We start from the raw sequence: 25,383 nt of genomic DNA on the forward strand, positions 1-25,383 counted from the left end.
GACTTCTTAATAATTTTTTTTTTATTTTTTGCATTTGTTCTCCTTGAGCTTAGAAACTTTTTCTTCATTTTTAAGAAAACCATTTGTATAGTAATCAATTGCATAACTACACAGTAACCCCATGTGTAGACTTTTCTTGCGTGTGCAGGTATTTACAAGTGAAAGGACATATATGCAATGATCTTTAAGCTGCTCCTTGAAGGAGAAAAATTAGCCTCATTAGATCACTATATATTTTTTACATCATATAAAACTAGAGTGTAGATTTAAAGTTCTTTTCTTAAATAATAAACTTGTTTTGGAAATTTTATTTTTATTTTTATTTTATTTTTACCTTGCAAGACAGGAGAAAATGTGGAGAAAATAATTTTTGAATTATGGCTAAATAGCTATTTAAAAAAAAAAGTAAAAAAGTTACTTATAATTATACCAATACAAATGATATTATAAAAGAAAAGTAAAATAAATGGAAAGACCGAATTAAGTAGTAAAAAAAGAAAAAGATCAAAAATAGTTTATTGCCTTTATAATATTTCTAATTTATTATAATATATATTCATAAAAAATAAAAAATACTCATCCGTTGATATTTGACAAAATATCTATTTACAAAATGATGCAAAAATACATAAACAATATTAAATAACTCCTTTCCATAAACAGAACGATCTTTATGATCAATGCCATATGTTAATATTCTGAATTCAAAATGATTTATGAAAAAAAAGGTGCTTCACTACTTAAAAGGATGAAGCAAAACAGGTTGCAAGGTTCAACTGTTGATGCAAAAATTTCCGGAAATATAAAACCAAATAAAATGACTTAAAAACAAAAAAGGGACATCTTTCGAGTAATGAAAACTTAGCATGAACCCAAATACAACCATTAGAGCATTAAATATATGTGAAGATGAGGTAGAAGCAAAAGCAAGCGATATTATCCGCAAAATGATAAACCGAGTAATCAGCGGAGAAAACATTGCTATAACCAAAGAAAGGATGATAAATAATAGAGCAGTATAAGCATATGTAAAAAATAAAAAAAACAATAAAAATGGTACATATACGTGAATACACAAAAATGGTACGTATGGAATATATCTGCATGGAAGGAAAATATATAAATACATAATGGGTTTTTTTTTTTTTTTTTTTTTTTTTCCTTCCAAACTTTTTGATATACCCTAATTTTTTCTCTTATATTTTATTGGAAAAGAAAAAAAAAAAAAAAAAATTAATACAGAAATTAAAAAACGACATTTTCATCATTTTTTTTCTGTTTATACAGTTGTGTTTATATATGTATATATACATGAACAATGCTTTTTCATTATATATCTTATATACATACTATTACAGTATTTCTTGTATTAAAATAAAGCGCAACTCATTATTACTTTTTTAAACAGTCTTTCATATTGAATTATTATATGTTGTATCATATTGTAAAATATTATCATGTTTTCCTGTGTACTGAAGGCATATATTTATATAATGTATTTTGATATATTTACATGTATTAAGCACGTTCATGTATTTCTTTTTTTTTTTTTCCTCCATGTTTGATGAACTCTCTTAGGAGTATTTCTAATGCCTAATATTATGAATGAATTTCTTTCTTCTGCTTCATTTCGTTTTTACAAATTAACATTTCATTCAAGAAGCAAAAATTTCTTGCTTTTTTTGCTTTTTCATTTTATGCCCATTTTTGAGTCATACAATATTGTTAATAATTTTTCAAATTTAAAAAACAAATTAAAATAAAATGCATAAAAAGAAAGAAAGCAAGGATTCAAAAAAAAATAAAACTGGAAATAATAATAAAAAGAAATTGGTAAAATTTAGAAGAATTAAGAAAGTTAAATTTAAGGATGAACACAGAGTACTCCTACAAAATAACACCGGAGATGAAGATGTAAAAGTAAGGGAGATATATTTTGAATATTAAAAAATAAAAATATTTTAAAGGAAGATTTAAAATTCATTAACTTTTTGATAATGAAAAATTCCAAATTGAACATTCCACAATTCATTAATGCTCATGAAACATTCGAATGTATATTCCATAAACGAACGTATGTACGTACGTACATTTTAGTACATGTGTATTAATGTGTATATATGTGAACATTTATAAATGTAGATAAAGCTATGTGACTACAACATGCATGATTTTGTATATCCTTTTTTTTTTTTTTTTTTTACACTTCCTTTCCCCCGTTAACAGATAGTTAAAAAAAAAAAATTAAACACATTCTATAAAAAAAAAGAATATGCAAAGAAATTGGAAAATCAGAAAAAGGAGTTTCATAGATTACGAAAACAAGTGAAAAGTCAAAATTTTGATGAGCAAGGACAATGCATTTTTGCAATAAGAAATAAAGTTGAATGTATTTACGCAGCCCCGAATCAAATTCTCCAGGTAGCTAATTTTTATCTTAAAATTTTATCCTAAAAGAGATCATAAAAATTGCAAAAAAAAAAAAAAAAAAAGCGACCATATGTTTCTATGAGAGATGGCTTTCATTTTATCATCTTTTTGAGAAAAAAAAAAAAAAAAAAAAATATATTAATTTCAGCAATCGAGTACAGTATTTTTGCACACAGTGAATTTAAAATGTGAAATGTATGCATTGCATATGTGTGTATATGTATCTACGTCCGTGCGCTTTGCATGATCTTCCATGCAATTTTTATTTTCCTCTTTCCCCGTAGGAGTTAAGATTAAACAAAAAATTTAATGGTGTGTTATTACTTAATAATAAACAGAATATGCAAAACTTGTTTCTTGTAAAGTCTTATGTATGTTATGGGTACATAAAAAAATATAACTTTTATAATTTAATGGAAAAAAGACTTTTCTTAAAAGATGGAGATGAAATAAAAAGATGTGATTCAAATAAAACTATTGAAAAATTATTTCGAAAAGAAGGAATTTATTCATTTCCGTCCTTTTGTGAATACATTTTTGAATGTAAAGAGAATGTAGATATTATTTTGAAGAATCATGTTATTCCTTTTGATTTTTCCTTCTTAAATTCTGAAATTACATTTGATTTTTTGCAATTTAAAAGTGAGTTTGCAGGTTTTATGAAAGACGAAATTAACGAAATACTGGAAAAAATAATTTGAAATTTAAGCATACGTGTCGTGGGTAAATAGGTGTGCAGTGTGGACTAATATATATATATATATAATATATATATATATATATATATATGCACATGTACATGGAATTATATCTGTACATACGTATATGTTATGCGCAACTGCTAATTAGCTGGGCAAACTGCCTTTCATTGAAAATTTTGGTTTGTATTTTCATTTTTTTATCGTTTGACATATAAAATTTTTTTTTTTTTTTTTTTTTCTTTTATAACCAATTTTTATTGTAAATAATAACACTAAAAAAAAAAAAAAAGGGAAAAAGGAATAAAATTAAATATATATCACGCCAAACGTTATACGTTAAACGTTAAAACGGGAAAAAAGAAATTCACATAATATTCGCTCAAATGTATATATACATATACTTATGTATATATATATGTATGTATATAATTCCCCGCACTAATAAAAAAAAAAGTGCAAAATATAATATTGCACTTTCGTACACATTTTAACACACAAAAATGCATGTACAGTTAATGTAAAAAATAAAATATACATATAACGGTCATATATAACATTACCTTCTTTTTATTATCGTCCTGTTCGTTGGCTTCCTTGACATTTGAGTACTGCTACACTGCTGCAGCTCCTCATAACCATAGGCTGCTATATATACATATTTTCATATATGTATATATATATACACTTGGCGCTTATTCAGTTCTTCGTAATTTATTCATGAGTACTACTGCTGCTTATATATGCTTAACGCTTATTCATTTCTTCGTAATCGTGTTTCTTCTATTGGGACCTACACCAATCCATACGATTGGTGTATTTACATATTTTTCTATTGCCATAACGTATTTCCTTGCATTGTCAGGTAATTCGTCAAACTCTTTGCAATTTGTTATGTCCTCTTCCCATCCTTCAAATTTTTCATACACCGGTTCATACTCTTCTGTCGCATTCTCATCAACGGGATAGCAGCCCTTCTCCAGTAATTCACCTGTTAAAAAAAAGAAATACAAATTTGAGCTATTAACAATGAAATATAAAAAAACAAAAAATATGGATATATAAAAAAAAAAAGAAAAAATATGGATATATATATAAAAAAAGAAAAAATATGGTTATATAAAATAAAAAAGAAAAAATAAGGATATATATATAAAAAAAGAAAAAATATGGATATATAAAAAAAAAAGAAAAAATAAGGATATATATATAAAAAAAGAAAAATAAGGATATATATATAAAAAAAGAAAAATAAGGATATATAAAAAAAAAAAGAAATAATGAGATAACAAAATATAAAATAATAGTAGCACAATAAACAAATAACAAATAAAATATTGCAAAATACTGCGATTAAACAAAATACACAAGTTTTAATTAATTCACAAAATCATCACATTCGAGCACGGTCGCAGTCATGTAACTACTGGAAAACTACTTCCCTGGTAATAAAATGAACACAACTGGTCATTTAAAAAAAAAAAATAAAAAAATAAAAATAATGAAATGCACATAAACAACGTGGAGGAAGCTTCTATCATAAAAGCGTCTTTTTCCCCTTCATTTGCACTCAATTTACATAGTTTCCATTCTCTTCATCATTTCCCCCGATGCTCCAGACATACCTGTAGTTTTATTCTTATAATTAACGCAAAGATAAATTTCCTTCAACCCAGAGAGAACATCCAGCTTTGTTAAGTTAATTATATCAATACTATTAATACATTTGACATATAACAACATAGGAATATCTAACCACCCACACCTTCTTGGCCTTTTGGTAGTAGTCCCATATTCAAAACCCTTTTCCCTTAAATATATTCCTGTTTCATTATTTAATTCTGTTAAAAAGGGACCACATCCAACTCTTGTTAAATAACTTTTTACAACTCCTATAACTACATTCAATTTCTTATGGTGTATTCCAAGACCGCAAAATATTCCCCCGACTGTTGTGCTGCTACTTGTTACATATGGATATGTACCAAAATCAATATCTAACATAGCTGCATTTGCTCCTTCAATTAATACCTTTTTCTTACATTGTATATTTTTATTCATAAATGAAATTACATCTATTATTCTATCTTTTAACATAAGATGATAATTATAAAATAGGGTTAATTCTTCTTCTTTATTATAATCAGTAATATTATATAAATTCATTAAATGGTCCACTAATTTTATGTACATCTTTTTAAAATTTTCAAAATTTTTAAGAGCTCCTAATCTTATACCTATTCTTGATACTTTAGTAGAATAACATGGACCTATTCCCCTTTTTGTGGTACCTAATTGTTTTCCTTCTTTTAATTTTTTACTTTCTTGAATAGCATCTATTATTTGGTGTATATCAAATAAGATATGGGATTTGTTAGATAAGTATAACCTATCTAATATATTTCCTCCTACTGATTTTATCTCATTTATTAAAGACTTTACATGTATTACCATACCATTACCTAATACACTTATATTATTATCATATAACACACCACATGGTAATAAATGTAATGCATACTTCTTATCATTAACTGATATAGTATGTCCAGCATTTGCACCACCATTAAATCTGCATGTAATATCTGAATGTTTTGATAAAATGTCGATAATTTTACCCTTCCCTTCATCTCCCCATTGAGCTCCTAATATTGCCACCACGTTTCCCTTATCAACATTTGTTATGTTGTGCTCGAATATATTCATTTTTCGGACGGGGCTCGCTCTTGCCTGCACACAAACCTGGGGGAACTGCTATGTTTATATAAAGAGAAGTGAGCTTATATATAGAGAGAGAGAGAAGCGGGTTTATATATATATGCGTACAAACGGACGGATTGTTGGATAGACGGGTGACCGTATATAGAGTTAGGTATGTACAAATATATGCGCACAAATATGGTCTGGAAAAGGTTTCATAAAAAAAAAAAAAGAGATAACGGCCCTCTATCCGAGAAAAGTTAGAAGCAAGCATGAGGGAGGTGAAGTTTATAATTTTATATCAATGTTTCCTAAAAGTTAATAAAATTAAATAAAAATTTTTAGTTTCTCTAGTAGTTCTTTCAATCTTTTATGGTGTTATTAAGTCAGCATTGTGATGTAGAAAATGCGCCTAATTTTGTAGCTATACTGCAAACATGTACATGTACATGTACATGAACATGAACATGCATATATATATATATATATATGTACTCATTTGCGTATATACATGCATAGGCATCTATTCCTTCTTTATGCTTTTTTTTTTTTCGATATGTTATCAATTAAAAAAATACAGATTTAAAAAAAAAAAAAAAAAATTTCCCCCCCTATATATTTTACTATAATATAGGGTTAATTTTGATGAGTGCAGAAAAATTTATGAAAAAAAAAAAAAATTAAAACTAATTTAAGCCGCTGTTTCCTTCACATTTAGGTAAATATGTATATATATAGATATAGTTAAACATAGAAGTACATAGATATGATGATCGTATCTTATTTTAAAAAAATAGCCATAAGAGACGAAAGAATAAATGTATGTATGTATGTATGTATGTATGTATGTATGTATGTATGTATGTATGTATGTATGTATGTATGTATGTATGTATGTATGTATGTATGTATGTATGTATGTATGTATGTATGTATGTATGTATGTATGTATGTATGTATGTATGTATGTATGTATGTATGTATGTATGTATGTATGTATGTATGTATGTATGTATGTATGTATGTATGTATGTATGTATGTATGTATGTACGTATGTATGTATGTATGTATGAATGTATTTATGTATTTATGTATGTATGTAGGATGTATGTATATATGAACATACGAATGAATAAATAATTAAGAAAAAGAATATGATTTTGAGTTATACTGTAAGGTATTTAAATAGTACATATTTTTAGATCTAGATAAAATGAGAATAGTGATAATATGAGAAATAATAATTTTCAGTAAGCCATAAAACGGATAAGGTAATTGGTGCGTAGAAAAGAAACAAGAAAGTCGGGCTCGGTGAAGCTAAAAGTGTGAAAGAAATTACTTTTTAAATGTTTAATATTTTTAATAATATAAATTTTAAAAAATGCTCTTCTACATATTTACACTTATTATTTTTAAGTTTAAGGTCAATTTTTAAGAAATACTTTTTTTTTTTCTTTTTTTTTTTTTTTATCACTACGCGCAAAGGCTGGTAAAAAAGGGAGAAAAATAACATGGAAAATAGCTAATGCGCATATGTACATATATACATATATATATATATATACATTATATGTGCACACATTTCAAACTGCTGGAATTCTTTTTTTTTTTTTTTTTTTTTTTGATGGAGAATAAATGATGACTGCTTAAGTGCATACTCTTAAAAATTATGTAACGGTTAATTAATAAACACTTTAATACATAAATATTCACTGAAGTTATAATTAAATTTATTAAGGATTATATATCTATTCATAGTCATCCTTTTATTTTTATTATTTTCTATTTTATAATAAGCTATCCCTTTTTTTTTTCTTTTTTTTTTTCCCCAAAAATATAATACTACTAATTTAAGCTTATACGTTGTGGCGTGAGTAAATTTTATAATTTCGTTTTTTCCAAGATGAAAACTGCTATAAATTAGAGACTACCCCTTTTTTTTTTTTTTATTGCCAATTTTATTAAAATTTATTAAAAAGATAGCTAATATTTTAACTATAAATATATATGTATGTGTATATGCGCATGCATTGTATGCTTTATTACAACTTAATTTATGAAACAAAAAAAAAAAAAAACAAAAAAAAAAAAACATGGGCAAAATTGCGAGTTACATTTTTAAATATAATTAGGATTTTTTCTATATTATTTTATTATTTTATTTTATTTTATTTTTTTTCCTTTACAAAACAGACAATGCTACAGTTTTACACAAATGGTTATGTCAGGCCCTTATGCTTTTAATGCTTCATGATTCCCTTTGCAGGATATTTGGAACTAAACAATTTCTTTTTTTCTCATTTTTTTTCAATTTTTTCTTTTTTTACATATATTTTTTTTTTTCCATTCCATAAACAATAATTAGTTTTCCGTTTATTGAGAGTATTTCCATGGGTACTTTTAAATCATCATATTGTCTTAATGTATATCAGTAAATATGTATATCATATACTTATACGTATGTGTATATTTAATGTATGTTACACATATTTATATTTGTTCAACCCTTTTCTGGTATCCTTAAAGGCTGTTTTTTTCGTTTGCTCAAATTCTTTTCCTTATACTAATTTTTAAAAGAATTGCAATTAACTTGGATTTTGTGATTCTGTCTGTCATTCTGTTACTTTGTCATTGCCATTTCGTCAATTCATCATTTTTCCAATTATATGTTTATACATACAATTGTACATTTTACCCTCAAATACTTCCTTTTTCCCTTTCATTTGGAATATTTTCTTTTCCTTGGCAAACATTTATCTGCATGCTTTTTGTGAAATAAAAAAAAATTATTTTTTTCATCATAGCTATTAAAAATAAAATAAAAACTAAAAATCGAAAAATCAAAAATATCAAAAAATCAAAAAAATCAAAAAATCAAAAAAATCAAAAAATCAAAAAATTAAAAAAATCAAAAAATCAAAAATATTAAAAATATTAAAAAAAAATTTTAAAATAAATAATATTAAAAAAAAATTAAAAAATTTTAAAATTAAAAAAATTAAAAAAATAAAAGCAAGTGAACACTAATAACACAAAAAAAAAAAAAAATGATACAAAAGCATGTTTAAGGATGATGTAAAAATTTTTGAAAAAGAGATAAGGCAAATATTTGTATATGGTTAAAATATAATAAAATACAATTAAAAAAGTGAAACGAAAAAGAAATTAAAAAAAAGGGATAGGGGGACTAAAATTAAAAGGTCAATATTTAATATAATTTTTTTGTACATTTATTACAAGTTATGTTCTCATGTAAGTCTTTACTGGAAGTTACATTTATATTTGCGTTTACTTTTGCTGTATAATTTTCTTATTATACAAAGATTTCGAAAGAAAACAGACTTAAGAAAACAAAAATAATATAAATTCCCCATTTTATATACATAAATACATACATACATACGTATATATACGTTAATATACGTACATACACTTACATTTATGTGTATATATACATATATATACATACATATTCATACATATACATATCTAATAATATCCAAATTACCAAATAATTATTCCTAGTTTGTTAAATAAACGAGGTAAAGGGGAACAACGAAAAGTAGATGAGCGCAAAATATTTAAATAATCCCATTTCGTACTTCCCTTTTTTTTTTTATCATATATATGTACATACTTATGCATATATATATGTATGTATATTTTTATATATTTATATAACATGCCATTAAACTTTTCGAAGTACACATTTTACGATATATCAGAAAGAAAATAAAAAAGAAAAAGTAAAAAATAAAAAAAAAAAAGAAAAAAGAAAAAAGAAAAAAGAAAAAAGAAAAAAGAAAAAAGAAAAAAGAAAAAAGAAGAGTTATACATATAAGAAATAAACAGTTTGCGTTAAAACAGTTTTTATATGTAGACAGTGCGAAATTACAATTCCACACCTTGATTTTTTACAACCATCTTAAAAAGAGATCAAACGCATGTACATACATATACACGTCTAAGTGTATATATATATATATATGTGTGCATACAAACCTACATGTACATTTTATACGATAAAAATGAAGCAATAGGAAATGCTGTAATAGATTATAGAGCCCCCCCAGTTAAAACTCATTCATATATTTTGTCATTCCCTTTTTAACGCAACAATACTGGAAGGAGTTGCAGAAAAAATAATAATAATAAAATAAAAAATAATAATAATAAAAGCATAGTAAAGCAAAGAATAATAGAAGAATGCCAAATATTTTAGAACAAAATAACGTTTGAAATTGTGGATATAGAAAAGTGTATACATATTTGTACAAATATATTTTTTTAATATATTTTGATACTGTTATTTATTTTTTTTTTTTTGTAAACTTTTTTCTTTTATTTGATGTAAAAAATAAAAAGAAAAACAAACGTAAAAGCAAAACCTAAACCAATAAAAGTAAACAGAAGAATATTCAAATATGTATAATTCTTGGTTTGAAATTATTCGAACGATCTCCCCATATAACTGGGCAATGCTTGGTATAGCCTTGTCCTTATTTCTTTCAATTATTGGCGCAGCATGGTAAGGATTAAAACGTATGTGCGTATATGTATGCATTAGTGTGTGTACGTGTTTGTATATATATATACTTTTAATTATCATATGTAACCTTATATTTTATGTGCCTCCTTGTACGGCATTGCTATTGTACGAACGTTACCCAACCGAAGTTGCAGTTGTAGAGTATCTCTTGTTTACTATAAGCAATTGCGATATGGATATATAAGTGTTCATGTAAAAGGAGGCGTAAGTGCTTACATATATATATATATATATATATATATGCATTAATGCTTATTCAAACTACTTTTTTTCATATGTAGGGGAATATTCATTTGTGGTACGAGTATTGTGGGTGCGTCGGTTAAGTCCCCCCGTATAATTTCCAAAAATTTAATATCGATTATTTTTTGTGAAGCATTAGGTAAACCGCGAAATGCTCGCAAAAAAAAAAAAAAAATAATAAAAAATAAATTAATAAAAATACTAACACAAACATGAACACAAAAGCTAACATTAGTAATGATAATAACTAAAGACTCAGGCAAACCGGATAGATAAACGAACGAGCAAAATGAGTTGCTTAGAACATTTATGTTATTACACACACCATTACTCATATATATATATATATATATATATATATATATATATATATTTTATTTATTTATTTATTTATTTTATTCGTTCAGGAATGTACGGGGTAATAACAGCAGTGTTTTTACAAATAAAATTTAGCGGTTTAAATAAGGAAATTCATGCCCCATTGGTGTTAACAGCTAAAACAGATGCATTGATTATGAATACCATAAGAGGGGGATGGGCGTTATTCGCAAGTGGCCTTACCGCAGGACTGTCCAATCTCGTTTCAGGGTATTTTTTTCTTTAAAAAAAAAAAAAAGAAAAAAAATTAGCTCATATATATGAATACTACAAGTATTTCTGACGTTATAACAAATATGGATGCTCTATATAATGGCATAACGAGCGTTCGAAACGGTTCTATAGAAGGGTTTTTGAGCATATACGCGTACGTATATATATATGTATTCATTTGCTCCCCTTTATTTTTTCCCATATTCCGCTTTCTTCAGAGTTTCTGTTGGTATTACTGGCAGTTCGTGTGCACTTGGAGACGCACACAATTCAGATCTCTTTGTCCGGATGTTAATGATTGAAATATGCGCCAGTGTTATAGGTTTTTTTATTTTCCAAAAATTTTTTACGAGCAAAAATATGACTTGTGCATATATGAACATATGTACATGTACATATACATTTATGTGTGTATACATAATATATATAATACAATTTTTTTTTATTTTTTCTTAGGATTATACGGTTTAATAGTAGCTATTGTGTCCATTGGTGATATTCAGCTAACTTGAGGATTTTTTGAGAAAATATTTTGATGATTTCTACTTTCACTTTTTTTTTTAAATTGTTTTTGTCATATGCATCCATAATGAAATACATAAACAATAGTAATAATAGTAATAATAATAGTAATAGTAATAGTAATAGTAATAATAATAGTAATAATAATAGTAATAATAATAATAATAATAGTAAAAGTAATAGTAATAATAATAATAATAATAGTAGTAATAATGATAATAAAATAGATGCGTTATTCTATTTTTTTTCTTTTTTACCCTTTCTTATTGCTTATTTTTTAAAACTACTTTAATAAGATTTTATTACGTTTTTGCATACATACATACATATTTGTAAAAGATCAAGAATATTGCCTAAATAGGTGGTTTTACATGTACATACTTTTATATAAATACACATATATATATGTATACATTTCAGCTGTTATATTTTTAATTTTATTTAACCTTTTTTTTCCCCTCGTAAATTAATATATATATAAATATGTACCCATGTACATGTGCATATTCCTTTTTTATCATACTATAACTATCTCGCACTTTGCATTTTAAAATATTTTAAAATGATTTTTAAAAGAAAATACTTATGTACATACAATTTAGCCAATTTGTATTTTTGCTTGAAAAAAAAGAAAAGCAAAATGTATTTATTCTCTATAGAAATACAGGGAAACTCTGGGGGCTTTGGCTTTTTCGTATTTTATCATTTCCGAATATGCTAATCATTCAACGTATAAAATATACATACATGTATATGATATATATATATATATATATATATATATATATTAATATGAGCATATCAGTACATGCACATATCGCCCAAATAATATGGCAGGGGCATAGCATACCATTAGCCAAGAATTATAATTTATTATTAAGTAAACAGAGGGAAAGCCCCTGTTAACATGCCCCTTAAACTTTTTATTTTTATTTAAAAATAAAGAAAAAGAAGTTAAAGATCATTAAGTAGAGTTCTGTTAAGGTATATCATACTTAATGCTTCTAATGCGCAATCTGCATGAATTGGATAATATTCTAAAAGGAAGATAATGAACGGGGAAATTTTGTATATACCTAACTATTTGCAACATGTATTATACGTATAATATATATATATGTATATATAAATATGTATGTATATATATGCACATATACCTTTGCACATGCAGATATACAAATGCATAACGCCAACAGATAGGTATATATACCATTTCAGCATTATTGCCTTTCTTTTAAGTGAGCAATAATTTAGCGGTGTAAATAAAATTATTTTCCTTTTCTTTTGTTCAATTAAAAGGGAAAAAAAAAATAGCAGTTGAACTGCAGTCGTTCTGTACGCATGTATTTGTATATGCATGTATTCGTATATGCATGTATTCGTATATGCATGTATTTATGTATTTATATATGATATGTTTACGTATATTTGTATGTTTATTTTTGCTTAAGCATACGTGCGAATTTATACCTATATTCAATGAATGTATGCGTCAGGTAAAATACATATGTAAGCAATGCTCGATATTGCCACTATTGATAACTGAGGAATTGCGAGTTTTATATTATTCAACCAGGATGTACATAAATTTGAAAGTTGTTTGTATATCTACTGAATTGAATACATTATAAAAATTATTATTTTTATTTTAATTCGCACTTGGGGATGTTGTTAAGTATATTTACGTGCGTTTTACTCTCTCCCCGTTTAGCTAGAAAATAAAAAAAAATAATAAATAAAATAAACGATAAAAGATAAAATATAAAAATAAAAATAAAAAATAGTTAACGAATAACGAATAACGAATAACGAATTACGAATAACGAATAACGAATAAATATTAAGCTTAAAATAAAGGTAGAGATAAAAAAAAAAAAAGGGCTTCAATTTAAGCCTGCATTTTCATCGTTTTGCATTGAGATAAAAATTAATTTGCCGAGTTAGAGGACAGAGTTGCATTTTTATGTATGTACATATATTTCCTACGATTATTACTACAAGAAGGTAGAGAACACTTGGGCTATTAAAAAATTAGTGGGTAAATATTACTTCCATTTAGCGTGAAAGGCAAGTAAATTTGTTTGAATAAGTTAAACACATCATTCACTGTGCATATCGCTAATATATTATGCATATGTGCATGAACGATATGTACGTATAAACGTATGAATTTGCACATATACGTTTACAGTACATACACGATATTATATACATATACGCATAAATTCCATCTGACGTACAACTACGCGCGAGATTAAAGAAAAGTACAAGAAGAAAACTATACATGGGAAAGAAAAAAAAGGTCGGAAAGGAAAGGATTGATAAGTACTATAAGCTGGCTAAGTCAGCTGGATATAGAGCTCGGTCCGCATTTAAATTAATTCAGATAGCCCAAAAATTTAACATATTTAAAGATGCAAATATACTAATAGATTTATGTGCAGCCCCAGGAGGGTGGTTACAAGTAGCTTATAAAAATATGAAGAGAAATAGTACAATTATAGGAGTTGATTTAGTACCAATTAGAAAAATTGATAATAATGTAATAACATTGAAAAGTGATATAACGACAACTGATTGTATAAAAAAAATTAGAAAAATTATAAAAAATGAGAAAGCCGATGTTATATTAAATGATGGAGCTCCAAATGTAGGGACAACATATTCATATGATAGTTTTAATCAAAATGTATTAGTTCTTAATAGTATTAAAATAGCTTATATTTTTTTAAAAAGAGGTGGAATATTCATTACAAAAATTTTTAGAAATGAAGAATATATTTCATTAATTTTAGTTTTAGAAAAATTATTTAGTGTAGTGAAACATATAAAGCCTAGAAGTAGTAGAGATATGTCGTCCGAAATTTATATTATTGCTCTTAACTTTTTAAATTATAAAGTAGACAAGAAATTGTTTGATTATACTTATATATTTAGTAACGATTTTGTAAAAGACTCAAACAAATTGAAAAATTCCCAAGTCAACGATGGAAGTTGTACCAGTGAGAATGAAGATGGAGGAGCGAAAAAAAGTAAAGACAATGGAAAAGGAAGTAAAGAAGATGGAAAATTAAGCAATGATGACCATAAGAAAAAGAAAAAGAAAGGTCTGGCAACCATCCTAAAAGAAAAGGCTAAAAAGAACAGACAAGGATACGATATTGGAGATGATTACCGAGTTACGGATGTTTGCCATTTTATTAATAGTGAAAATTATGTAGATCTAATATTAAAGAACAACAAATTTACATTTGATAAGTATTATAACGATTCTTCCGATGCGCTTGTTAGAAGTACATATAACGCCATATATAAAAATCCTAGCACAACGGAGGAAATATTTCGCCTCTGTAGTGACTTAAAAGTACTGGGCAAATCGGACTTGTTTCATCTAATTAAGTGGAGGTACAAAATTAAAAAGGGAGTTGCTACAAGCGAGAAGGGGAAAGAAGAAAAAGAAGAAAAAGAAGCAGATGTAGAAGCAGCAGATGTAGCAGATGCAGATGTAGCAGATGCAGATGTAGCAGAAGAAGGGGGCAGGCACGATGTTGAGAAAAAAAAGGACGTCAAAAAGGGAAGCAGTGAAGACGATTCCAAAGTAGAAGAACTGAGTAACTCATCAGATGAAGGTACGGACAAAGACAGTATTAACGATTTTTCGAAATATATTGAAAAAAAAAAAAAAAGGGAGCAAAGGAAAAAAGAGAAAAAGCTTAAAAAAGAGCTAGAAAAAAAAAAAGGAAATAAAAAACATAAAATTTCCTGTGAAGATAATGAAATACATTTCAGTAAAGATATGCTGAACTTACTAAATAAACAGAAATTTAAAGATCATCTGAATATATTAAATAGTAGTAAATATAATGACCATTTAGAAATAGATCAAGATAATAACTCGTTTGGCGAAAAAGAGGATAACACTAATTTAGACCATATAAACAGTACCGAGTTAGATCGTTTAGAATATCTAGTTAATTTAGAATATGAAAAGGAAAAAATGAAAATAAACAAACGGATTCAGGAAAAAAGTGTCGACAAAATGACCAGAAGAAAAAGAGCTATGCAATATAAAGAAGAAGAATTAATGAAAATTGAAAAGTTAATGGAATTAAAAAATGAAGAATTAATGATGAAAAAAAAATTGCACGAATATCTAAGTGACAATGAATCTACAGGAAGTGGTATCGATCAAGAAATTGGAACTACCCTAAATGATAACAATGAGTTAGAGATTAATCATGACAAGGAAAATATTTCCCGAAATGCCATTAGCAGTAAATATGATGAAGTGATGAAGCAAAATGAACACATTAGGAATGTCGTCGACAAAATATTGACTCTAAGAAAAGATGTTAAAAAGGAGGAAGCGAAAGATAGTACTACTAACCGATTTTTTGATCAAAAAATTTTCTCCAACATATTCAGTCAGTTAGGCACAGAAATGGGTGACAGTGAGGAATATGATGATCAGGGGGAAGAGCAGGAGAAGGTGGATGAGGAGGTCGAGGAGGAGGTCGAGGAGGAGGTCGAGGAGGAGGACGATGATTACAGCCGTAATCCCATTTCTGCTGAAAATGTTTCTTTCATGAGAGAGGACAAACTGAACAGTAAATCCACCAACAGGGACGTGGCACGTGACTGTAGTGAAGATCATACAGATGAAGATATAAAAGAAATTGATGAACGTAAATTACCGAAAATTCCATTACCAGAGAAGCTAGCTAAAAAAGAGAGAAATAAAAAATTAAGAGAACAATATGGAAATAATGAAATAAAAATGAAAAAAGCAACATTTTCCATAGTAAAAGCAGATGAAAATACACAAAATTTAAATAACTACTTTTCAAATATAATTAAAGATGAAGATGAATTAGCTTTTGTAAAGTACATAGGAGAAAAATTAATTCATAAAAAAAGTAGAATGGATCTAATAGATGACTCATTTAATAGATATTCTTATTTAGAAGAAGAAGACACGTTACCTGAATGGTTTTTGGAGGAGGAAAAAAAATATAGAAAACCAGTCATTCCAATCGATAAAAACATACTAGATCAGTATAAGAGTAAAATTAATAAAATAACAAGAATGCCTATCAAAAAAGTTATTGAAGCAAAAATAAGAAATAAAAAAAGAGAAATAGCAAAAATGCAAAAGTTAGAGGCAAAAATTGGAAAAATCGAAAATAATGAGGATGACCCATTCCTTAAGCAAAAAGCTATAACAAATATTCTAAAGAATAATAAATTAGGTACGTACACGCATTCAAGAGAGGGAGACCTGGAACGTTCGTTATTCCGTTTTAACGTATCCTTTGTCCCGCATATATATATTTATTCGTCCATCGTTCTGCAGAGTGTTCCGTGTGTTTTATGTTACATGCGCATTATGCATAAACATATATATATATATATATATGCATACCGCTTTTCCTTTTATTTTGCACTATATTGGGAGTACATATTCCTTCATTGCGCAACGAATGCAGTGGTATATTTTTCAAACTCTGGGTGATTACAATGAATATACATATATGTACATGTTCTTTTTCATTCTTTTTTTTTTTTTTTTTTTTTTGTAGAAAAAAAACGAGAAAAGTCTTACGTTGTTTGTACAAGTAGAGGATCTCAGATGACCAGGAAGAAAAATAAAAAAGGAGGTAAAACCATGGTTAAGTATGTTGACAAGAGGTTAAAAAAGGATAAGAAAGCTAAGAAACGAATACAAAAAAGAAGAAACAAAATATCAAGACCTAAATATAACAAATCCAAGCCATTTAAATTTAAGAAGAAATTTTAAGAAGCATATATACATGCATATATATATATACATATATATATATATTATATAATAATGCTTTTATTTTATTCCGCATCATCAAATTAAGAAATTTCGTTCAACTGCTCCTTTTGCAATCATTTTACAGTTTCAATTTATTTTAACCCCTCGAGTAACAGATTAAAATATAGTAATAATAAGATTAAAAAAAAAAAAAAAAAAGAATATTCCCTTTTTTTATTTACCTTACGTGGTCATTTCTTTTTAGAAATGTATGACACTCATATTTTTAATCTTTTTTTTTTTTTCGCTTTTGGTTATATTTAAAAAAAAAAAAAAAAAAACTTAGTTGAAGTAGCAAAAATTATGAACAGTTCATATTTGAAACTGAAAAAAAAAAAAATAATAAATAATATAAAATAAAAAAAGGAAAAGTGAAGGAAAAATAAGAAAAATGAACAAAATGAAGAAGTTGAAGAGAATGAACAAAATGAACAAAATGAACAAAATAAACAAAATAAAAAGAAAAGAAAAGAAAAAGGAAGAAAAATAAACTATCATTTTTAATCAGTTCATTCCAATTTAAACGTTTGAACATTTTTCGAAAATTTTTCCCCGTTAATGTAGTTGTAATAAAAACTGTGGAATGAACATATTTCATGTTTTTGAATTTATAAACATCGAATAAGGAAAAAATAGGCCATAAAGGGGGAGGAAAGAACTATACCCACATATATGTACATCCTTCTGCAAAGATAAAGTATATTATTCATTCTGGAAAAAAAATAGAAATGTAAAATATAAATACGTAATGTATATGCGTAATATATGTGTGCAAAATATTTATGTAAAATATGTGCGCAAAATATTTATGTAAAACATATACAAAGATATCCATATACTTTTGTGCACAGTGTTACATATGCTCAAATTTTACATATATGCAAAGCACGTTTAACTGCACACAAAAAAAGAACAACAAACACGTGTATATTTAATGCGCCCCCATATTTTGTAGTGACGGTTGTTAAGTATTTCCTATTTTATATATATGTAAATGATAAAAATAGAATTTATGTACAATATTGAGTATTTTGTAAAACGTAGGCAATGGAACAAAAAATAAAATGTCTATACATGCATTATATACATGTTTAAAAAGACGCCCGAACAATTCCGTGGCGCTACATGTATAAGTATATATATGCATTTATGTACATATATATATTTGTACATATATATATTTGTACATATATATATTTGTACATATATATATTTGTATATATATATATTTGTATATATATATATTTGTATATATATATATTTATATATATATATATATATATATATTTTTTTTTTTTTTTTTTGGAATGTTAAAAAGTTTTGCGGATACAGTTTGCGAAAAAAGTGCGTATGCAGTTTTTACGCTTTTCCACAATATAATTGCTTATTTTTTTGGTAAAAATAAAAATAGTACAATAAAGGGTAAAAATAAAGCGCAAAGAACATAGAACATAGAACATAGAACATAGAACATAGAACATAGAACATAGAACATAGAACATAGAACATAGAACATAGAACATAGAACATAGAACATAGAACATAGAACATAGAACATAGAACATAGAACATAGAACATAGAACAAATAATATATATAACATAGGACGTGTAACCTTTCATGCCTAATTAAAACGTTTTGTAGTTAAAAATGGTCGACTGTTCTGGCCTCCCTTCAAAGAAGTTCTATTTCGAATCCCATGATAAGTACTTATGTGTAGTGAACATTGAAAATAAGGAAAAAAATATTTTAAGAATTTATAATTCGGAAGACTTAAAGATAGAAAAAGAGAAGGAATATATTAATGATAAATCAGTAATAGAAAATGAAAATAAAAGTCGGTTTTGGTTTTTTGGCTGTTTAGGAATAATTAAAGCAGAGAATACCAATTTTTTAGTAGTAGTTTCGGACGCAGAAATTATATGTTACTTATTTAATCGCACAATATATCAAATAAAAAAAATATCCTTTATTCAATTAAATTATGAAGAAGAATTTACTAACAGTGTTAAAGAAAAATGTTTATATGAAATATACTCCTTGGGCAGGAATGGGAAATTGACCAAATTAAACAATAACTCGAAAAGAGAGAGTAAAAAATTTTTTTGTAACAGAAAATTAAAGACGCAGAATTATGTGAATACATTATTTGATTCGAGTAATTTATTTTTGGAAAACTGCATGTTCAAATGTAATAAATTTTATTATAACGAAATGTATATTCATAAAATTAAAAACAGTACCTTAAAAAATGATACGTTAAAAACGATAATATATTTTATGCATGCTTTTAATAAAGGACCCTTTTATTTTTCTTATTATTATAATTTGACAGTATCTCTTCAAAGATACTACATAAATGAGTCAGAAAAAAGGAATGAAAATAGTATGACAAAATGTGAAGAAAACAATTCTGCACATGTTCAGGCTGCTGACCACATTTTATGTACTAATAGTACAAAAGGAGCATTCCCCATTTTTGATAAATTACAATTTAGAGAGATTAATGAAGAGTATACATGGAACTGGAAACTACTAAACAGTTTTGTCAAATTAGATGCCCCTGAATTTGTTGTATTTTTGACCCATGGATATATAAATTCAAATGTGATCCATACAGAAAATAGTAAAATAATATTATATTTAATTTCAAGAAAAAACAAAAACAGGAGTGGTGTAAGATTTTGGTGTAGAGGAGGAAATGACAAAGGAGATGTAGCTAATTTTGTTGAAACAGAGCAAATTGTAATTTGTAAAAATAAAGAAAGAACAAATGTGTTTAGTTATATATTAGTTAGAGGTTCTATACCTGTCTTATGGAAACAACAGCCAACTTTAAGTTTTAGACCAAAAATACATATTAATCCGGATATGAATGAAAATACACAAATAGTTAGGTTACATATGGAAAAATTGAAAAATACCTATGGGAAAATTTCTATTACTAATTTAATTAATAAAAAATTTGGTGAAAAATATTTAGGACAATGTTTTGAAAATTGCTTAAACAGATGTAATGTACAGCATAATTATACATGGTTTGATTTTCATAGTGAATTTAAAAAATTGAAATTTGAATGTTTACAAAGAACATTAAAAACAGTATATAACGATTTACAGGATTTTTCCTATTTTTCTTTTTCTATACCAAATGGTATTAATTACAATTTAGAGCATGGAGAAGCATATCCCTCATGGTCAAGTATAAAAATTGATACATTTCAGAATGGAATATTTCGAGTAAATTGTATAGACTGTTTAGATAGGACAAACGTTTTTCAAAGTTTTTTAGCTAAATATGTTTTATATTTACAGCTAAAAAGTATAGACATAAAATTATATGAACAAAATACTTTCCCATTTTATTTCTTTAAAAATGTATATGACGAATTAACTTATCGTAAAATTTGGATATACAATGCTAACGCTATAAGTATTATATATAGTGGAGCAGGTGCATTGAAAAATGACATAACACAAAATGGGAAAAGAACAATTAGTGGCTTGTTTGAAGATTTATGTCATGTTTTATTACGATATATAAATAATAATTTTCTAGATGGATATAATAATGATTGTATTAATTTAGCTACTAATGAAAATATAAAATATCCTATTAATTTTCTTACTTTTCATAGAGGTAAATATAATCAAATAATGCAAGTATTCATCGAATTTGTTATAATTTTTTCTACAGCTATATGTACTAGCCCTGTACAAAAATTATTAAAGTGGGTTTATTTCTTTTCCCATAATATAACCCAAACCATGATTTCACAAAGTGTTAATTATATTTTTTTTTTTATAAGGAGAAATTTTCATTTTTTTTTATTTCCATATAATCAAGCCAAGTATTTCCATTTTATATCCATTTTAGCAAAAACGTCTGGTATTATGTCCACGTCCTTTTTAGTTTTTTTGTTTTTTTGTTTTTATGTTTTCACTCAAAAAAGAAGAGTCATTTCGGCGCCAATGTTGCGAACAACCCTATGAAAAGAATGGAGGTGCACACGGAGTTGGGTGTTCGTAGTGAGTAAGTGGTGGTGAGAGGTGATAGGTGCGGATCTACATATAATTGAGAGTTTTTGCTCGTAAAAATATGGGGAAAATTTGGAAAATAGAAAAATTGGAAAAACGGAAAGAATGGAATAAAAATGGGTCAAAATGAGAAAAATTAAAAAAGGACTACTTACTACCCCCCGTTTGCGTTTTTATGAGTACACATTTCGGGAAAGAATGAAATCCTCCTCAGTTATTACAATAACGCATGAGTATTAGGTATATTGTGCGTATGTGTATATACACATATATACATGATCTTATATGTTTGTGTGCCTCTTCATGTACGAATGTACGCGTTTGTTCATAATTTTAACCGCACGGTTTTATCCTTGTTTAATTTTGATACTTTTTCGGAATGCTTGAGCAATGCCTTTTCCCCGTAATTAAACAGTGCTACATGAGTATAAATAAATAAATATATATATATATATATATATTTATTTATTTATTTATTTATATGTATATGTGTATATATATTTATTTATATGTGTATATATATGTTTATGCATTGTATATGTACATATGAATAGATAGCTTTAGCAGTTGTTCTCATAATAAAACAAGGTTTCTTTTTTTTTTTTTTTCCTTTTTCAATACAGTGTTATAATTGTTTTCTCTGCCTTTTATTAAATACTTCCTTTTCCCTTTGTTTGTTTTAATTATTCTAGTATAACAGTGTTTGCTAGGCATGTGCAAAAAATAAGTGAGGAATTTTTTTTTACATCCTGTATCATATGTACATTCATACAAATATTTATACGTGTATATATATATAAGTACCACGTATTTTCCTTTTTGTGCGAATTTTACTAATTTTCAGAAAAACGTGTGTGCGTCGTTTTCTTTAATTTGTGCTTTATTTATGGGCATATAGTTACTACCACTACTGAGTAATTTTCTAATTTTGTGCTTTTACGCTCATATTTTTTTCATCTTGTGTTTTTGTATTCATTTTTGCGTCTGTTTTTGCGTCCGTTTTTGCTTTCTTCTTCGCCTTAACTTTCACCTTTTTTTTTTTTTTTTTTTTAATGCTCCTTTTCCATTTACATGTCATTGCGAACTATTTTTCTGCTAAATGGAATTATGACGCGATAAAACGTGAGTCGCAGAAACATGATAAAAAAATCGCAAGCAGATAAAAAAATTACGAACAAGTGAAAATATACAAACGAGGAAAAAAAAAAAGAACAAAAAAACGCGAACAAAAAAATATGAACAAAAAAAACATGAACAGGCAAGAAAATATGAACAGAAAATAATACGAAGGAACAAAAGTTTGAACAAATAAAAATACGTACAGGTAAAAATGCTTACATGTAAAAATGTCATTGAGCTAATGAAAAAAAAAATAAACACACACACAAACAAATACACTCCTTATAATGGTTTAAAATGAAAAATACAAATCACTACTACAATTTGAAGGAAAGAAATTATAATAATAGCAGTTACGTGAATTTTGAAAATTTAAATACATCGCACAAGGAAGAGAACAAGAAGCCAAGAAAGCAGAAGGCACATGACATATTAAATAAAAATAAAAAAAACAAAAATTTTACAAATAGAATAATCAATTCAAATTTAGATAGTAAGGCACATAACACTAGTTATAGTAACACAAAAAAAAAAAAATATAATATAACATGTAACAAAAACACCATTACAAATGTAAAACAAAAGAACGCTTGTAGGGATTATTATATATCTTCTAATAGTTACAATAGTTATAATAGTTACAATAGTTATAATAGTTACAATAGTTATAATAGTTACAACAGCTGCAATAGGTACAACATCTGCAATAGGTACAACAGCTGCAATAGGTACAACAGCTGCAATTGGTACAACAGCTGCAATAGGTACAACTGCTGCAATAGGTACAACTGCTGCAATAGGTACAACTGCTGCAACAGGTACAACTGCTGCAACAGGTACAATAGTAATAATAAGAGGAGAGGGTATTTTGAAAAACGAGAATGTTTTACACTAAGTGAATCTTCAAATAGTACCGAAATAACTGATATAGAAAACGAACCAACCGATTTTGAAAAAATGCTAATTTATAATAATCATTCAACTTTTAGTGAGCATAACCAGTTAAAGAATAAATGTTCCTATAACACACATAGAAACAGTGAAATGAACGATAATGTGGATATGCATTTAAAAGATATTTATTTTGACGTACAAGCGAAAAGTGGAGAAGATGTAAAGCAAATGCACTTGAGTGAAAACCCCCCTCGCAGTTGGAGCGGTAGTAATAGTAATAATAATATCTGTAGTAGTAGAAGTAGTAGTAGTAGTTGCTGTGGTAATGGTAAGGCTAAGGCAATGGCCACCTGCAGACGCTTTCAGAGTAAAGAAAATATGGATAAGCAAATACTATTAGATCATATAAAAAGACTGGAATATCAGAATAATATATTCCTTAACAATTTGTTAAATATGTATTATGTTTGTACTGATTATATTAAAATGCAGGATGAAAAAATTAAAAAAAAAGAAGAAATAATTCTATTTCAAAGTAAAATTATAAGAAATTTAAAAAACAAACAGAATTCTGATGATACCACAGGTGTCAGCAACAATGTAGGTTATAACGACAAAGCCGACTATTCCTAGTTTTAACGCCTTTTCACATTTACATTAACTATGGAGGAAATGGGTATTTACAAAGTTAGAGCCTTATAAAGCTGCAAGTTTTCAACATGTGTGTATTTATATAAATATGTACGTATATTTAGGTATGTATTTTTATTTTTTTTTTTTATGAACTTTTATAAAGTTAGCAATTATACTTCAATTTTAGTTTATTTACGAAAAAAAGATATATATGGTGATATAAAAATGATAATAAAATATAAATAATAATAATAAAATATAAATAATAATAATAATAAAATATAAATAATAATAATAAAATATAAATAATATATTATTAATAATATAATGATAATAAAATTATGCACCTGCAGGTGTTATCCTGTTATAGGTTTTTTTTTTTTTTTTTTTTTTTTTCATTTCATATCATTGGTTATTTGTAGAAGTACTGTATTTTTTATTATTATAAGAATAAAAGAATTAAAGTGAAAATTATCTTTTTCGTTTCATCAATGTACACATTTAAGAGAACAAATATGTGTACTCACAAAATTAGAGCTACGAAAAATTAGAAAGTGAAAGGGTATATAAGACAAATAAAATATAATTGGTATACAAGGCAAAGATTAGGAGTTTCCCTTAAATCGTATAAGCTTAAGCATTGTAATCTTATTTAAAAATAACAGATTTTGTGATATTTTTTTAAGTTTTTATTAAGACAAATAATTGTTTTATACATTATTTTTATACTTATGTAATTATTCTTTGCGCTTATGTTTTGTAGTGTTGTATGTAGTTATGTACACACAAATATTTTACTCAACATTTGTATTATTTTTTCGTTTTATTACCAGTTCATAACTGTTTTTTTTTTTTTTTTTTTTTTTTTTTTTTTTGGGGTTGTGCGGGGGTTCCGAAACAGTGTTGTTCCTTTGTTGAAGCTGCTTGAAAAACAGTTTAAGCATTGTTACTATTCTTTTAATTTGAGACAGTAAGACTTTAACTTATTGTTCATTTGGTGGTAATTACGTGTTGTTATATTATTGATATTTGTTAATTCAAAGAAAAAAATGAAAGAAAGCAATTTGCATAATTTTATAATTTTTTATATTTCCTGCTTGCTCTAATCCATCTATACACACATATAT

The 25,383-nt window shown here is 26.3% G+C and overlaps 6 protein-coding genes and 1 pseudogene across 6 annotated transcripts, besides 1 other annotated feature; 6 read left to right on the plus strand and 1 right to left on the minus strand.

Moving 5' to 3' along the window:
* Positions 1–257: 257 nt before the first annotated feature.
* PmUG01_11031150 lies at positions 258–1,070 on the plus strand (annotated as a pseudogene).
* Positions 258–1,070: a sequence feature (conserved Plasmodium protein, unknown function, pseudogene).
* A 694-nt stretch (positions 1,071–1,764) lies between these two features.
* PmUG01_11031200 (60S ribosomal protein L7-2, putative) lies at positions 1,765–3,131 on the plus strand (the record flags this gene model as incomplete). The annotated part of the gene is made up of 3 exons (XM_029005963.1): positions 1,765–1,920; positions 2,227–2,421; positions 2,715–3,131. The coding sequence occupies 3 exons, from the start codon at positions 1,765–1,767 to the stop codon at positions 3,129–3,131; spliced, it is 768 nt and encodes a 255-aa protein (XP_028862500.1).
* Positions 3,132–3,886: 755 nt separating this feature from the next.
* ADSS (adenylosuccinate synthetase, putative) lies at positions 3,887–5,834 on the minus strand (the record flags this gene model as incomplete). Its single annotated transcript, XM_029005964.1, has 2 exons — positions 3,887–4,119; positions 4,754–5,834. The coding sequence occupies 2 exons, from the start codon at positions 5,832–5,834 to the stop codon at positions 3,887–3,889; spliced, it is 1,314 nt and encodes a 437-aa protein (XP_028862501.1).
* A 4,419-nt stretch (positions 5,835–10,253) lies between these two features.
* PmUG01_11031400 (V-type proton ATPase 21 kDa proteolipid subunit, putative) lies at positions 10,254–11,724 on the plus strand (the record flags this gene model as incomplete). The annotated part of the gene is made up of 5 exons (XM_029005965.1): positions 10,254–10,357; positions 10,660–10,760; positions 11,029–11,209; positions 11,431–11,534; positions 11,669–11,724. The coding sequence occupies 5 exons, from the start codon at positions 10,254–10,256 to the stop codon at positions 11,722–11,724; spliced, it is 546 nt and encodes a 181-aa protein (XP_028862502.1).
* Positions 11,725–14,018: 2,294 nt separating this feature from the next.
* Positions 14,019–17,531, plus strand: PmUG01_11031500 (large subunit rRNA methyltransferase, putative; the record flags this gene model as incomplete). The annotated part of the gene is made up of 2 exons (XM_029005967.1): positions 14,019–17,019; positions 17,314–17,531. The coding sequence occupies 2 exons, from the start codon at positions 14,019–14,021 to the stop codon at positions 17,529–17,531; spliced, it is 3,219 nt and encodes a 1,072-aa protein (XP_028862503.1).
* A 1,691-nt stretch (positions 17,532–19,222) lies between these two features.
* Positions 19,223–21,565, plus strand: PmUG01_11031600 (inositol-polyphosphate 5-phosphatase, putative; the record flags this gene model as incomplete). The annotated part of the gene is made up of 1 exon (XM_029005968.1): positions 19,223–21,565. The coding sequence occupies one exon, from the start codon at positions 19,223–19,225 to the stop codon at positions 21,563–21,565; it is 2,343 nt and encodes a 780-aa protein (XP_028862504.1).
* Positions 21,566–23,026: 1,461 nt separating this feature from the next.
* PmUG01_11031700 (conserved Plasmodium protein, unknown function) lies at positions 23,027–24,256 on the plus strand (the record flags this gene model as incomplete). The annotated part of the gene is made up of 1 exon (XM_029005969.1): positions 23,027–24,256. One exon carries the CDS (start codon positions 23,027–23,029, stop codon positions 24,254–24,256), a length of 1,230 nt encoding a protein of 409 aa, XP_028862505.1.
* Between the last annotated feature and the right edge of the window lie 1,127 nt (positions 24,257–25,383).

This window comes from Plasmodium malariae (genome assembly GCF_900090045.1).
Source record: "Plasmodium malariae genome assembly, chromosome: 11".
In the NCBI taxonomy this organism is placed as follows: Eukaryota; Apicomplexa; class Aconoidasida; order Haemosporida; family Plasmodiidae; genus Plasmodium; species Plasmodium malariae.